We start from the raw sequence: 16,197 nt of genomic DNA on the forward strand, positions 1-16,197 counted from the left end.
TGGCTTTTCACTTTGGTATGGATACATGTGACATATGTCCAGATAGAAAAGCTCCCTTTTGACCAGGCGTTGGTGTCGAACACCTTTAATCCCGGCACTTGGGAGGCAGAGGCAGGCTGATCAATGTGAGTTCAAGGCCAGCATGGTCTACAAGAGCTAGTTCCAGGACAGAGAAACCCTGTCTTGGGAAGAAAAAAAAGCTCCCTTTTAAGTTTTCAATGCTGTTAGATTTTTTGGAAAATATCACTTCAGGTGTGGAACTATATTTGAAGTTAAACCAGGTGGAAATGACTGTTGTCTGGGTGCACAAACCTACCTTCTTCTCCTCGTAGCACAAACTGTCTCTAGACTTCACAAAATCCTCCAAGGGCACACACTTTGGGCACCTGTTTCCTGTCTCTGAATTAGGAAGAGTCGATTAGTTTTTTAAATGTATAAAGGTCTGCCACTTCAGAAGTTATATGTATTATGAAAGGGTTGGAAAACATGGTCCTTAAATTACTGAAGTTCAGAACTTAGAGAATACACCTTAGTGAATGCATAGTTAATGCACTGTACATTTAGTGGGTGTTCTTGAAAACTTGCCAAACTCATATATAAACCCTGTTAATTTTATTATATTCATTGTGAGCTAATGTATATAGTTGTAGAACTAGGTAGAATAAAAACATGAGTTATTAAATATAGGCATGCTTGTTTTGTTTTTAAAAGCAATTTCTTAAGGATAAAACTTTGCAAATTGACTTCAGTGATTTGAAGAGGAAGGCTTTCAAGTGAGATCTGATCAATGAGATCTCAACAACCCAGTTGACAGTTTGAAACTTTAATTATCTTAATGCTTGTCTCATTTTTAGTTAATTCAATTTCTCATATTATTTTCCTTATTTATCCTTTACAAATGATTCTAGTATGCTATTATTCCATGTTTCAAGTCTTAAAATGGTCATAATACAGTGATGCATTGTTTAATCATAGTTAGTGCATATTAATATTTAAAGAACAAAATTCCATCCAACTAAAATATACAAAAGTAACATAGAGTTTCCAACAAGACCTCATCACGTGGAAAGTCCTATATTGCGTTTGTTTGGTTTTTTGATAATTTACTTAATTTTATTTTATGTACATTGGTGTGAGGTGTCAGATTCCCTGGAATTTCAGTTATAGACAGTTGTGAGCTGCCATGTGAGTACTGGGAATTGAACTTAGGTCTTCTGGAAGATCAGCCAGTGCTCTTAACCCCTAACAGTCATCTCTTCAGTCCCCTGTGACACATGGAACAGGGCCTCTGTTTTGGGCAACAGTCAAGTAATTCAGTTGGAGGTATGAACTCAATAGGTGCTGCTGTCAGTATTCTACTTTCCTCATTTTGCCACAGATTGGTGGGCAGTTGTTTAAGTGTTGTCTAAAGTATCAGAGCTTGATATGTCCATTATTTTCTGTATCCATGTACTAACTGGACAGCTCTGGATTGCAGATGAAACATTAGGAAGTAATAACACTGAAATAAAGATCGATCTGATGAATTCTACACCACTCACATTATATTTGTCTTTGTTGGGGTATTCTACAACAGCTTTAACCTTTCATACTTTAGCAGTGAAAATTCTTTTTAATTCCACTGTCAATTCAATGCATTTTAATCCTAGTATTTTCTCAATAGAAATAGCTATACAGTCAAGTGAGTTATAACAGAGGTGTCCCCCATGGAATTAAACCATAATGTGAAGAACAAAAAGAAGAATTTCTTCCTCAAAGTGCACCATCATAAAAGCAGATTGTAATCTGGGCAGAAAAGCAAATGAGAAAGCCCCTGTATAGATGAGAATCAGGAAAGCAAGATCCATCAAACAGGAAGTCCTGTGAATCCCACGCAATTACATTTAAAAAATGTGTCTCTGTGAATGAAGTTTATCTGCATGTTTATCGTCTCTTCAGAAAGGGTTTTCAGTTTTTACCACATTCACAAGAAGGTCATAACCCACAAATATTCAAAAGCAAACGCTTACAATAAATTATCTCAATTCTTTCATAACCTAACTGTTTTCATCTTCTTGAACAGGTACTCTCGAGAGATTTTAATAAATAAGAAAACGTGTGTTTATCATTACAAAGTAACTAGAAATATCTACTACAAGACAGTCTAAAAATCCAAATAACCAAAAAGACTTTTAATCACATAAGTTGAGTTTGTTGGATCTCAATATTCTTTTTGTTTTAAGCTTCCATGGATAGTATTTGCAACTACACTCTAGACAGTAATTTATTTATATACTTTAGACAGCATCTCACTCTGCAGCCCATGCTATACTAGAGCTTATTAATAGCCCAAGCTGACCTCTAAACTGGGGTAATCCTCCTGCCTCCACTTTGTAAGTGCTGGATTTACACATACAAGCCCTCATGTCACGCTAAATAGTAATCAAGATTTTGCTCTGATGCATATTTCATGAGGACAAAAGGATAATCACTTTGAATAATTACACTTGCTCATGCTCCGTCATATGAGCAGAATGTATTTTCATTGCCTAAATGTTGGATATTTTTGTACAAATACACATTATGGCTTCGGTTGTATTTCAGAAAGACCTGATGATCTCTGAAATAGACTGAACAGCTACTTATACCCAAATATTCTGTGACCACAGTCCACGTATATTTCTAACATATTTCATGCTAAACACATCCACATATTTTCTCACACACTTCACGCTAATCTTTATAAAGCAGCATGATTATCACTCACTGTTTATAGATGATGAGGAAAACTAAGTGGTAAACTCTGAGATTCACATGCTGATGTTGTAGGGCTAGAGTTTGCTAGGCTCATGTGTAGACATAACACTTGAATTTCTAAAGCAATTGTATAAGTTGTTTTTCCTTATCCAGGTAAGCATATTGGAATGTTCTTTCGAAGGTCTTTATCAACCTCATTGAAATTAAGATCTTGAAGGAGCACACATTGGCAGCCTGTTTTATAAAATACTAAGCCTGTTATTCTAATATTAGGTTCCATTTATTAACCTAAGCAGGTCTCTCTTTTGCCTCTTATATTAAAAAATAGCTTCAGAATCATTAATAACAGTTTTATACTGATGAAATTATTTTTTCACCTTTATCATTTCGAATTAAAAATGTAATGTATTCATTCCTTCCTCAAACTTTGACCAAAGTCTCAATTTTCCCTTGAAATTATACCTAGAAAGTAGGTTAAATTGAGTTAGATATACAAAAAAATAACTGAATAGCTATTGGTTTCCAGCTAGTGTTTGGATATAAGACAAGTTTATACTAGTTTTCATTGTTAAAGTCAGCCTTATCTATCCAGGAGCAAGTAAAAGACCTTCCAGGGAACTGAGGTGTAATAAACTCAGTCTATTACAAACCAACCTGCTGTTTACTTAACGCTATAAATGCTGTCTGAAGATTTACTAGAGCTTTTCTGAAAAACACAACTGGACTCAGGTTAAACACAGTTAACTTAGGCTAAGCCTGAATAGAGTAATAATGGTAAGGTATTTTTGCAATAGTGTATGCCTTATGAAGGTAGTTTCTTTTAGCTTAAAAAAATGGTATAGTGTTAAGGGGAGCAAGAGTTCTCTTAAAAACAGATTCCACCCAAATACTGCAATGAAACAGAGAATTAAACTCCAATACCATGGGATTATTAAGTAATTGGTCAATTTATTATTCTGTTTCTTTGGCTCATGTCGCATTAGATATTTTAATTGACTGGAAGGCAGAAAAATATAACGTATTTTTTAAACCATGTATGGATTAAACTCCTTTTAAAAACCTTTATATATTATTTTGACTGAATTTGCAAACAGTATATTAATGTGTTTGTGCTACATAATATAGTGTTCCATAAAGAAACTAACTGAAGAAAAAATGAGAGAAATGTGTTCTGTAAAAATAAAATGTATTATGTGACAATATTTCTAGCAAACTAGTGGCTAGTGACAAATTTATTTAACAATACTAGAAAGTAAATGGTTGTTGTTGTTTTGGGGGGTTCTGTTGTTGGTGATTGGGGTTTTGGAGGGGTTCTTTTTGTGTTTGATTGGTTTTGGGTTTTTTGGATTTTTGGTTCTCTGGGTTTCTCTATGGAGACCTGGCTGTCCTGGAACTCACTATGTAGACCAGGCTGGCCTCAAACTGATAGACCAGTCTGCCTCTGCCTCCTAAGTGCTGGAATTAAAGAGTGTGCCACCACTGCTTGACTGGGAGTAAAATGTTTAATGTGTCCTTCAAAATTAAACTTTTTTCTTTTTTCTAAAACAATTCATTGATTTAAAAAACTGAAATGATTTAAAAAGTGTTGAGATTATTTGTTTTAAGCTAATACACTGTCAAGTATTATAATACTAAATTACAAATAAAAGACTAATCACCTGGATTTATTGAGGAATTTCTGCTGTCCTGAAAATTGCAGCAGAATATAAAAATATATTTCTTTTTGTCAAATGAATATTATAATACGATTATGATATATAGTTCACTTTTTTCATTTTTCCTTAAGCATGACACCTTCATTTTTATTCACTGAATTTTTATATTCTACCTATTGTTCCACTGAATATTCAACTATGCAATAAAAACATCGAGTTATTTAAGGTATTGTTTTTACTTCTTTCTCCAGTTACCTAAAATTTAAAATGGGTAGACTACAGATACTTGGAGCTTGTACAACTGCCATTATGAAAGATTTGGGGCAGAAAGAGAATTTCTATACAAGTAAATGGGGAGAATACTCACACGTCGTCAGGATGCAGATCTTATTTGTAATTTTGCAAAGTTTAGTCTCTACACAATTGCATTGGAATACCTTTACATATTAAATGAGTTTTTAAAATAATTTAATGTTGCCGTATAGTCCTTTGTAGAAAGAGATTGCATTAAAAAATACATGTCTAGCCTTCATCCACAGACAGCTCTTCCAAACCAGGCCCAGAGAAATGTTTGTTCTCTCGTCAGCTGTGTGCTAGTCACTCGTCTTCATTGTGAGTGAATTCTGAATGAGTTAGGAGTTAGGCTGTACTATAGACTTGACCCCTAGCTTCCATTAACTCTGCTGTGAGACATGACTTGTGTTAATGCTTTAGAAGCTTCCCTAAATCCCAAACAAAAACAAGGAATTAAGTTCTTGGACTTTATCTGAATTCTGGAAAAGTGACCTCATTGTACCTCTAAAAGCAAAATTAACTTTACTAGATCAATCAAAGTCATGTATAAAGCAGGAAACACATTTTCTTTCATGAATGCCTATTTTGATTCTTTAAAGGTAATTGTATTAATTTATCTGCAAAATTAAAAAACAATTCTGAAGAAATAGTTACTATCAAAATGCAAGCAGAGATAAAACTGATAACACCTTATTGTTGTACCGGCTGCAAATAGCCATCTAAATGTATCACTTTACAAATAGAACAGTTTAGATAAAACGTATTTCAGATCACATGAGACATGGTGCTTTTGAATTCTGTATTTTTATTTGACATATTTAAGACTTGTCTAAGATCATATGCATTGATTTTATGATGCTACGAGGAATATCTTCCATAAAGTTAAACTAACATAGATATAAACATAGTTTATTCTCACACATTTGTTTATTCATTTTAAATGTCACATTTATTCTAGAATGATATGAATTCTTATTTTACCTCCCAGTTATTAACTTAGATAATGTCTACACCTAATGACCATCAATATTCATTGCCTGGCATTTTTCTGTTATCATTTTTGGTAATAAAGATTGTTTTAAACAATGCTGTGAATATAAATGAGGATATTTAAATAAACTATACAAGATGATTACGTATTTGGAGCATTAATTCAACAAAAATCAGAAGAGTTTGTGTAGTTACTAATTTATAATAATTTATTAAGGTACCTAATTTCAGAAAGTAATCTGGTTTAGAATAATGCTTCTCAGTTTCTGTTACTATATGAATTCAATTATTTAATGTGTTGATTCTACTTCTTTCTCCAGTTACCAAATGAGTATTTGTAAAAAGTCGTGTCTTAAAAACACCTTATGCATTTCTACACATCTGAAAACACAGTGGTATAGTAATAAAAAAACTGAAAACATAAATCAGCTACAATGCTTTTAAAATTTTCAAGTGTACAAATTAATGTTTCCATTCCATTGAAAAGCATGTATGGAAACAGCGCCAAAAATCATTAAGGACTTACTCAAGATGAGTTTGTACATGCTGTTTGTTTGCCAGACGACGGGTGGCTGTGGTCAGACTGCTAGCTAGCATTGAAAGACATCTCAGAGCTGTATGATTTCACTTGAGTGAGAAAACATAGAATTCAATAATTATGCTAGTAACACAATTCAAATCCAAATCTGATGTCTTACATCCCCTAGCGATAATTTGCAATGTCTGTGTAATAACCACTTGTTAACTAGACACTAGTTTCTTCGATTCTCAGGACAGTCTGTACTGTGGGAGAGCGCATTACAGATGTTTCATCTCAGCTTTGTCCCACAAATGCTTCTTGGAATACCTAATGTAATTCCTCTGTTTAATGAGTTAATACACTTGCTTGTCATATCACTGTTTTGGTATCTATAGAGAGCTCCTAGGACATTCTTCCCTGCAAATTTGCAGGACAGTTGAAATTACACCACTCTTAAGCTTGAAAGTTTAAAAAAAAAACATGAAGTAATGCAGAAATCACTACATTTTCTTAACAACACTGGACAGTTCAGTTTTTTTTTTTGTTTTGTTGCAGTTTTTTGTTTTTGTTTGGTTTTTGTTTTTGTTTTCCTTACTTAACTTGTAAAACACTCATGATTTAAACGCAATGGAAACAGTTCAAGAACCCCCCTCCAAGAAACAAACAAAAAAGAACAAAACAAAAGCAAAGCTATTTACACATATCTGGCAACAAAGAAGAGTGAAAATGCCATTGGTTCGGTAGTTAGGGATGTAAGTGTAGATAGAAAGGCTCACAGAAGTCCAGACTGGTGGCTTTTCTTTTAACCCTACTTTGCGTTCAGCCACACAGGAAGACTCTTGAGCCCCACGAGTTTTCTGCCACCCCTTCCTTAGAATACTGATTATGTGGAAACTGTAAAGACCCTTCCTGAGGGGCAGATGTTTTCCAGCTGTCAGGACTGGATTTAGCCAATAGTAGAACTAATTTTAAACGGCATTGTCTCCGGATTAAAATATTTGTTCAGAAATTTGCCTTCCAGTCCATTCACAAGGTTAGTTAGTCGGGAATTTTATTTTCTAAATACCACTGTAAATACCCTTATACACTAGTAACAGATTTTGCATGCACTGTTGTAAGACTCGCTAGTGTAGAATTTAAAAAAGGCGGTTTCAACATTATTTCAGTACCACTTACTAAATCCTTGCTAGAAGCATTGCCAAACGACCTGAGAATTTTACTGAGAATAAAAATTCTGAATAATACACTTACCCAGCACCGCTCCTAAGGAAATTCTGTGTGAAATAGTCTCAGGAAGGAATTTGATTGTCTGAGATTCCGCAGGAGAGCGGTTCCCCCTAGACGACGTGAGAAGAGTCTGAGCCTTACACTGTGGTCCTGCCGGCAGGATGAGTGAGCTCCAGGCAAGGGAGCCTGAGTCTAAGGCAGGACTGCAGGGCTGGAGAGAGAGGGCTTGCTCTGAGTAGATGGGGAGTGTTGTCAGATTGTAAGTGATCAGCCACAGAAGGGAAACATCACCGCTTCCTGTTACATCACCCCGCCCCGCCTGCAGTTAGTGTTAGGTTACTTTCTTTCTCAAATAGCTTACCCCAGGAAAGGAGCAGCAACTCCCTTCTCACTCTGACAAGAGCAAGAAGCAGCCTGAGCAGACAGAGATCCTTTGCTGTGTGAACACATTGTTACCAGCAAAAGCTGGCGGGCTTTTACGTAGACTGAGTTGTTAGAACTTGCTGACTGTGATGGGTAGGCAATCTGAGTGTAAAAGAATCAAAGGAGTTAGGTGTGTGTGTGTGTGTGTGTGTGTGTGTGTGTGTGTGTGTGTGTGTGTGTGTGTGTGTGTTGAACTAGAGTTCCCAGAACACACAGGAACAATGTTATCTGTCACATCTTTCTTCCTAAATGTGCATGGAGTTATGAGAATCACAATTACTTTAGGCTCAGTAATTCGGAGCACTGATATGTGATCCAATCCACAATCAATTTTGTATGAAGAGATGAAGGAGCTTTGTTCTGCCCTTTCTAAAAATTCCTTTTACTCGTTCATGACATAAGCATATGTGACTATATCATAAAGCCTATTTGTATATAGAGTGTAAAATTATAGCACATACTTTTAAATATTTGATGTAATTATGTCATTGTATATAACCTAAACATTATATTATTTTGTTTCAAAATAACCTTAAAGAAAATGTATTTTCTTTTTTATTTCATATTATCTGTTTATTAACATTTAAGTCACACATAAGTACTTACAATTTACAGTGTTTTCAGTTATTATTCAAAGATAATAGAAAACCTGTAAATTAGCATGTGGCACTCTGTATTTTGGGGTATCAGTATTTATACCTGACAGAAAATATAGCTATTTTCAAACATGATACAATGCAATAATTTTATGTGGTAAATGAATTGTAATTTTTTCTAAAAAATTTTACCTCTAAACATAATTGTATCATAAACACTTTAAGAAATCATTGAGTGTCAGCAGGGAAAAAAACTATAAACCTGAAATATATTTGTTAGTTTTATATAAAGTGACAAATTATGAGATTTGGCAATAATCATAACTCCCGAACCCAGACAGTACAAAAAGTCGCATGATCTTTGCATCAAATTTCTCACAAAGGGAAAAGATAAATGAAATAATATCTGGAATTATTTACATCTTTTAAACTTTGGATCAACATATTTTATAATGAGCAAGGAAATCTCCCTGAATTAAGCTCAGAGGCACAGACTGATAGGTAAGCTACTGCAACTAGGTAGCAAACTGAGCCCAGAGTCCCTGAAGATTAGCAACGGAAGTAAAGTCACAGGCTACAGAATCTAAGAATAATGTACTTCTGAAAAACTGTGGTCTTTTTTTAAACTTTTACTTTCTTCATCTGTGGAAGAAATTTATTACAAGATCTTCAATTTTATGTATGTATCTATAATAGGATATATACGTATAAAAATAAGAGACATAATTGACAATCTCAATCAATCACCACTAAAGGAAAAGCTATGCAGCAAACTTAAATGACACAATGTATGACCTTCGGAGATGGAGCCTGAGCAGTTGAGGTAAATTGGGAAGTCACTTTGTATAGAATTTTAGTTTTGCTTTCTTTAGGGAACTATTGGATTATTTTCCGTTGTGCTGTTTCCTCCAGCTCTTGGGAAGAAAAGCCAATGCTGTAGTCACCACTGCCTCCTTAAATAATAACTCATTAATCAGAAAAACAGCAGAGACGTGCTTGGGTGAAAACTGCGGAGTTTTGATGCGGAGTCACACGATGCACAGGGAGCGACAAGGCTTCGTCCCAGTGCAGGTGCTCACACTTGTCTGCATGATTGTGACAGAACTTTTGAGTATGATGTTTCCAGCTTAAAGTTCAGGGTAAAGCAAATACTAGATCTTTAACTCCCAAATGATCACAGTACGTGTCCGCATATACCGTTCTAAGAATGTTTGACCCCTGAGACAGAGACTGATGTGTGGAAAGCTACACACATTTCCAGTAAATGTTAAAGCATAACATTTTTTGATTCATTCATTGGATTTGTTCAAACATAGCAGGGTCTTAGTAAGTAAAGGAATTCTTTCTTTGAGATGATGCCTGGCTAATCACAATCCAATGATCATTCTCCTGCAATATAGATATACAAGGTGCTGTTTAAATGACAAATTTAATACAACTTGTAGTATTTAGAATAAATTGTTGGTTGGGTACATAGGCTTATGTCTGTGGTCCATAGAGATTCTGAATAATTCTTGTTAGTATCATATATGTGTCTTCGTTAGAGTAGTAAATGTACATCCTAGTAATCAGATGAATAAATGCTATATTACTACATGCTATATTGATAGATGCTCTGGGAAGCTAGAATATGCCAACACATGTATGGACAAGTGAAAAGATTGAGGGAAACTTCTCAAATGTACTCTTTAGTATGACAAGAAATAATTCCAGAAATTAATTAGGTAATTCTGAGCCAATGGGATATTGCTAGTACATTCATTCAGTCTTACCTGCTCCACGTGTATTTTATATTGTGATCTTTTCCCAGAACATACTGATGCTACTTAGAATTCTTTGATAAGTAGTGATCAAGTTTGTATTTTCAGATAAACACTCAAAATAGTTGTGTTTTAGGAAATAAAGAACAAATAAGATGTCTTCTGTTTGGGCCGTATAAAAGACAGTTGAAAGCATGTAAGAAATCCCGTTATCTGTAATTAGCAGCTAGTGCTGCCAGTACACCCACATAGAGCATAAGCCATGCACAAGGGCTCCCAGTCCACCTCTCTGTAAAGTGAGGAATAAAGCACGGATGAAAGGCATTTGGAGGAATATTTGTCCATTTCAGAATTTTACTGCAGGACTTATGCCCTGCATTTTGGTCCTTTATGGGGCACAAAAGTGCCAACATCTCTAAATAAGGCTATAGCCTCCCCTACAAAATGGCCCTTGCCTCACAAAGCAATTAATCAAGAAGATGCTAAATCCAAGTCTTAGATCCACAAGCTAGACAAATTAGATGAAAATCATGTGTGACAAATTTAGGTTTCTGCTGTCTAAACTGACCACTTGAGTTTCTGTAGCTATTGCCTTGAAATATGGTTCTTTAAAAACAACCAAAACAGAACATTTTTACATGGAACATGTTATAGATAGACCATTCTCAGTGGAAGCGCAAGGGTGGTCAAAGACAGCATTTAAAAATAAGCTTGTGAGGGCTGGAGAGATGGCTCAGCCGTTAAAGGCTAGGCTCACAACCAAAACATAAGCTTGTGACCGCTTGCAGCTAGCATCTTAAATTAGCACTTTTTGTATGTTTATAATGTAAAATATCTTTAAATCATTGATGTAACTAAAAGGCTAGCGTACTCCATCCCTTATAAGAATTCAGTATTTGAGAAACGCAAAAGTCTTACACACTTACATCAAAAAATTTTTATTAAGGTAACAAGTTGACTTCATTGTGTACTGCTTTACCTAGCAACTGCTGTTAGGGCTTTTTCCAAGGCAAAGAATAATTAATTGCATTTGGTAAATCAATTTCTACCCAACACCATGTCTACTGAGAGTGAATATGTTATTTCTAAAACTAAGGGACCAGTTTTCATTCTACTTGTACAAATTATTTATTGAAGATAAGTAATAACATTTTAGTAAGATTTAGTATGCATAAGATTTATACAAGTGCAAAAACAGAATTCAAAGTAAGCATTCAATGCATGCATGCCATCCGCATAATAACAAAGTCATCTGACGATCCTGTCATATTTCCTACAGGATTTCATGATGAACTTCCCCAAGACAGTCCAATCACATCAGAATCAACCAAACATTTACCTATTCACAAAGCCTCATTCTTGATGTGTCTTGGTGGATTTGAACATCTGGGGATATAGTATTATCTGGCTGGTGGTGTTCATGAGAGTCTACTGGAAGAAGAAAGGGTTAGTATACTGGCAAATGAGTCATGAAATAGAACATGTAGAACAAATTTCAGATTGAAAAGCTTAAAAATTCCTGGTTTATTTAAGTAAGGTGAAGTGAGCTCTCGGTTCTAAGTGCTCTTGGATGGAGTGATTTTATTTCTCACTTCTGTGGGCCTTACCCCTTCATGCTCAGGAGTGTGCCTGCTTGAGTGAAAAACTGCATTTGGTCAGCCTTGTTCCGTGAATCTATTGGTATGGACGAGTAATAAATAAAGAACAAGAATTAATGTGTGAGCAGTTCATTTGAGGCAGGAAAATCTCCTTTCCCAGAAAGGCTTAAAATAATTCTTTCTATTTCTGGAACAGAGTTAGACATTGAAGACTATGCTTTCTCATCTCATGATATCAATTTATACTGGATGTGTTGTGAAATGCTTCCTATTTTTTAATACTAATCTTGATTGTGAAAACAAAATCTAATTTAAATTTTAATTTGACATCTTGACCTATAGGTCATTTTTTACATGAACAATTCTATATTTGCAAACAAATTAATCATTAAATTCAAAGGTGACAGATAGTTTTAATGCTTTCTAATACCAGAAGACAATATACTATTTTGTATATTACATATTATATTATGTTATTTTATATTATATTATTCAACTATTGTCATTACTATAACTTGTAAAAGGTTTTAGCAATTTGTAATTTATTCTATTTTCTTCAAATTTTCATTCGTTTTATTTACCACAACCCTGTTGTCTAGAATATGAATATTTATAAGCATAAAGGGGTTTGTAATGTACAGAATAAATAATTTAAAGAGTAACATGCTGTACTTTGAATAAGAATTCTAGGAACCTGTGAGGATGGAATTCTTGATAGTTGAGGAATTGGGTATCTGCAGTCCCATCCTGCCACCTAGTGTTCACAAATTATAAAATGTGGCTTGCTGGCAGGAATAAAAGTAAAATCCTCTCCCTTTTCCACTAATGAAACGAATTTCAACAACTAAAAAAGGTATGACCTACCCCCATGGAGGACCTCACCCTCCCTGGGGAAATGAGGGGATATTGGAGGGGTTGGTAGAAGGGCACGGGAGGAGAGGAGGGAAACGGAATTGACATGTGAAGCAACCTTGTTTCTAATTTAAATTTAAAATAAATAAAAAAGGTATGTTCTCTCCCCCTCCACATACACACACACACACACACTCACACACACACACACTCACACACACACACACACACACACACACACACACACACATACACACACACACCAGTGCTCTGAAGTCTATGACTGGGTCAGTGTTGATGTACTCCTAAACAACTGATCAGGGATATAAATCGAATTTCCAACAACTCCTAACATAATGGTATATGCCTCTCACATTTTGATAAACAAGCTTCTTTTAAGTTTGATAAGTATTTGTTCAAAATTATCTGTCCAAAATTTTAATCGTTAATGGGCTATAATATTGCTTCAACTTAATAGTTAGCAGACCTTTCACAAAACCATATTTTGTGCATACTCATTATCTCCAAGACACAGGTCTTCAAACTTTTCATCACCAGAAAGTTTTTGAATAGTCAACCACTGAGCACAAACCAATTGATCATCTACCATTTTAAACATTATGATAGCAACTAGAATACAAAATTTGTCAATAGGACTTTTCTCTGCTCTTGAGATTTTGCTGTAAACATTTTTATTTGTTTGAAACCTTTGACATTTTTATACATATACACAATTTAAATTGATATCCATCTCATTCCATGCCTCCAGTTTCCCAAGAGTACCCCATCTTTATCCTCATAACTTCATGTCTCTCTCCCCTTTCTCTCTATCTTTTAATAACTTACTAGGTCTGATTAGTGCTGCTCATATGCACATGTGTATAAGGGACATCCATTAGGCTACAGAATCTATCGCTGTCTTCCCTTCTAAAGAAAAGTTACTTTCTCCCAGCAACAGTCAACTATCAACCATGCATCAGCTAGGGGTGAGGACTGTGATCTTTTCCTTTTTCCATACTGGAATGCTTAACTGGCTTGATCTTGTGCAGGTAACCGCAGCTGTTTTGAGCAGAGGATAGCATTTCATGGTGCTTCTCTGATCCTCTAATTTACTGTTTTTCCCACCCCTCTTTCTTGATGTTTTCTGAGCTTTGACCAGTAGGAAGGTGAGGCGTTTGATATATGTGGGGAGAGGATGAATTCCTGAGTTGATTTGTGTTGTTGACATGAGCTTGGCAAGGTCAAAGACCCGATGCTTCAGGCCTAGGTCAGTCCTAGGGGAATAGCAAAGCTTTCGCCTGGCATGTATGTACAAAAAGACTGAGGGAATATTGAAAACGTATTTCAAAATCTAGTCATCATCTTCCTAGGATTCTCCCCTGCATGTCAATAACTGATCATCTTCCAAAGAGCATTATAGAGCTTCTATTTGTCTGGGAATCAAATTGACTCAAAAAATGTGAGAAAATGGAGTATTATCCACATATACTGGAAATCAGAGCCTCCAGGTTTAGTAAACATTATTCCTGAGCCATGAACCTTTCTTGAATTTTTTATTTAATTATGAAAAACAAATGAAAAGAATTTGACACAGTATACACTTCCCAACTAATTTCTGTATTTTGTCCTTTTATATTTACTATAAAACTAAGGATGTTGGTCTATGTTGAGCAGAAGAAGCAATGGGGAACATTTAGGCCCTAATCTTCACTTTAATAGAATGATTTTAAAATTTGATTCCTAAATTTCATATTACTTATGATTTTGGAACATCTGTATCATCAGATTAGCTGATCACTATTTTACTGCACAATTATTCAGATAAAAAGGTTGAATTTCACAAAATTCATTCATTTATTGAAGTTGATGCTTAAACTTTGCTTTTTTTTCACTATATTAAGTAATGATTAAATGTGAACTATTATTTGGTAAAAAAATACATCTTACTCACTTTTCATTCACCTTCGTGTCCACCTACCCCTCCTCCCTGTTGCCCTTCATAAAATTAATTACTATGAGCCACTCTGCCCCAGCCCTCTTTACTCAGTGTTCTGAGTAATGCTATCTAGGAAACTGACAGAGTGCTGGGAATAATCCAAGAACTGGACCTGAGGAACTGATAGAGTGGGGAATTTTATGTTGCACAGGAAATATAATCATGACCTCTGTGTTCACGTCAAAGAGCCTGAGAAAGAATGGCATACCCAAAGACAATGAGAACAAATGAATGCCAACTTCATAAAAAATACAATAAAATTAAAAGCTGCTGGTAGGAAATCAACACCCCCTAAATAAATAGTTGACTAATTTTGCAGCATTTTCTCTTTTCTTCTGATGTGGAGATGGACCCTATGTACTAAAATAGTCTGAGATGGAAGCAATTACATAATGTGTAGTTATATAATTTTTATTTAATAATATGTCTGGCTTTATACAATAATTGATGCAATTGTTGATGGAAACAAATTTAGAAAGCTTACGTAGACTTTTTAAAGTTTTTAAATTTATGTATACATATGTATCTGTGTGTGCCACATGCGTGTGGGTGCCTGTGGAGACCAGAAGAGAATATTGGAGAATTTGGAGCTGGAGTTGCAGACGGCTGTTAGCCAGGCACCCAACACCCAAGTGCTAAAAAAAGAACTCATTCGTGTCATGTGGGAAAGCAGCAGCTCCTCATTCATGTCTTCTTCCATAGATCTTTGAGACATTGTGTACTACTTTCTTTGACAAATAAGAAATCATAATGTATAACTACACTTTTGTAACTTAAAGAGATTGTCAACAAGTTCTAAATAAGAAAGCAAATGCAGAGTGAATCAGGAACAATGATTTTTATTTGGTTTTACAACCCTGTACCTTTATAGGTAACAACAAGTTCTCTAGTAAACACTAGTGTAACAGTCAAGTTTATTGTTCAGGTTAGAATATTTTATTTCTTACACTGTTAAAAACAAAATTACTTGAGAAGGTTTAGACTATCAAGAGTACATAATGTTCATGATCATAACAAATGAAAATATATCTTCTAGTAGATGTTCGCCAATGGAAATGAGAAAACTGGTTCATGTGGTTAGTAGTAGGAAAACTTGTAGTTAAACGGAAAACAATTTGAAAGGGACTGAGATAAAATTCACAGTAGCCGTTAATAAATTATAGCTTTTAAAAAGTATGTTGGCTAGATTGGAAAAGAAACACTATGAAAACACATTCTTAGCAGACACAATGGCCTGGAAAATTATCTACTAATATAGTCATTAAAATTATTGTAGTAGAAGAATAGACATCATAGTAAAAATACCTTATGAAATATTTAGTGAAATTAATGTAATAATAATGTGTTTATATCTTAACACTAATTAAATTCTCCATAGACTACTTTCACTGAAGGCTTCTTTCTTCTTTGGGTTTTAATTACTCCTTCTTTTGATATTCTTTTGATGAAACCTACAATAAGAACAATAAATGATAATAGTGAAAAGAGAATACATAAGAATTTATCTCAAATTTTCTGTCGTTCATTTGTCTCTGTATTTCTGTAAAATA

The 16,197-nt window shown here is 34.7% G+C and overlaps 2 protein-coding genes and 1 long non-coding RNA gene across 11 annotated transcripts in view; 1 reads left to right on the plus strand and 2 right to left on the minus strand.

Moving 5' to 3' along the window:
• The window catches only part of Calcrl (calcitonin receptor like receptor), a 100,479-nt gene extending 92,780 nt beyond the window's left edge, over positions 1-7,699 (minus strand). The window contains exons 1-3 of one of the 4 annotated variants that reach the window (XM_021232279.2): positions 7,447-7,699; positions 6,202-6,302; positions 317-399 (exon numbers count right to left, since the gene is read on the minus strand). The gene's annotated coding sequence lies outside the window, so the exon portion shown is untranslated. The remainder of the gene's footprint in view (positions 1-316; positions 400-6,201; positions 6,303-7,446) is intronic. The other 3 variants (XM_021232284.2, XM_021232280.2, XM_005065102.4) reach the window with 3 other exon arrangements.
• The window catches only part of LOC121140411, a 78,118-nt gene that overhangs the window by 21,089 nt on the left and 40,832 nt on the right, over positions 1-16,197 (plus strand). The gene's annotated exons all lie outside the window — the stretch shown is intronic.
• Positions 15,471-16,197, minus strand: part of Tfpi (tissue factor pathway inhibitor) — a 41,273-nt gene continuing 40,546 nt past the window's right edge. For all 5 annotated transcript variants that reach the window (XM_040745702.1, XM_013121696.3, XM_013121706.3 and 2 more), the window contains one exon: positions 15,471-16,098. In XM_040745702.1, coding sequence (XP_040601636.1) covers positions 16,007-16,098 — 92 coding nt within the window. In that variant the 3' untranslated portion in view covers positions 15,471-16,006. The remainder of the gene's footprint in view (positions 16,099-16,197) is intronic.

Source organism: Mesocricetus auratus, unplaced genomic scaffold (genome assembly GCF_017639785.1).
Source record: "Mesocricetus auratus isolate SY011 unplaced genomic scaffold, BCM_Maur_2.0 Super-Scaffold_100004, whole genome shotgun sequence".
NCBI classification, from domain to species: Eukaryota; Metazoa; Chordata; class Mammalia; order Rodentia; family Cricetidae; genus Mesocricetus; species Mesocricetus auratus.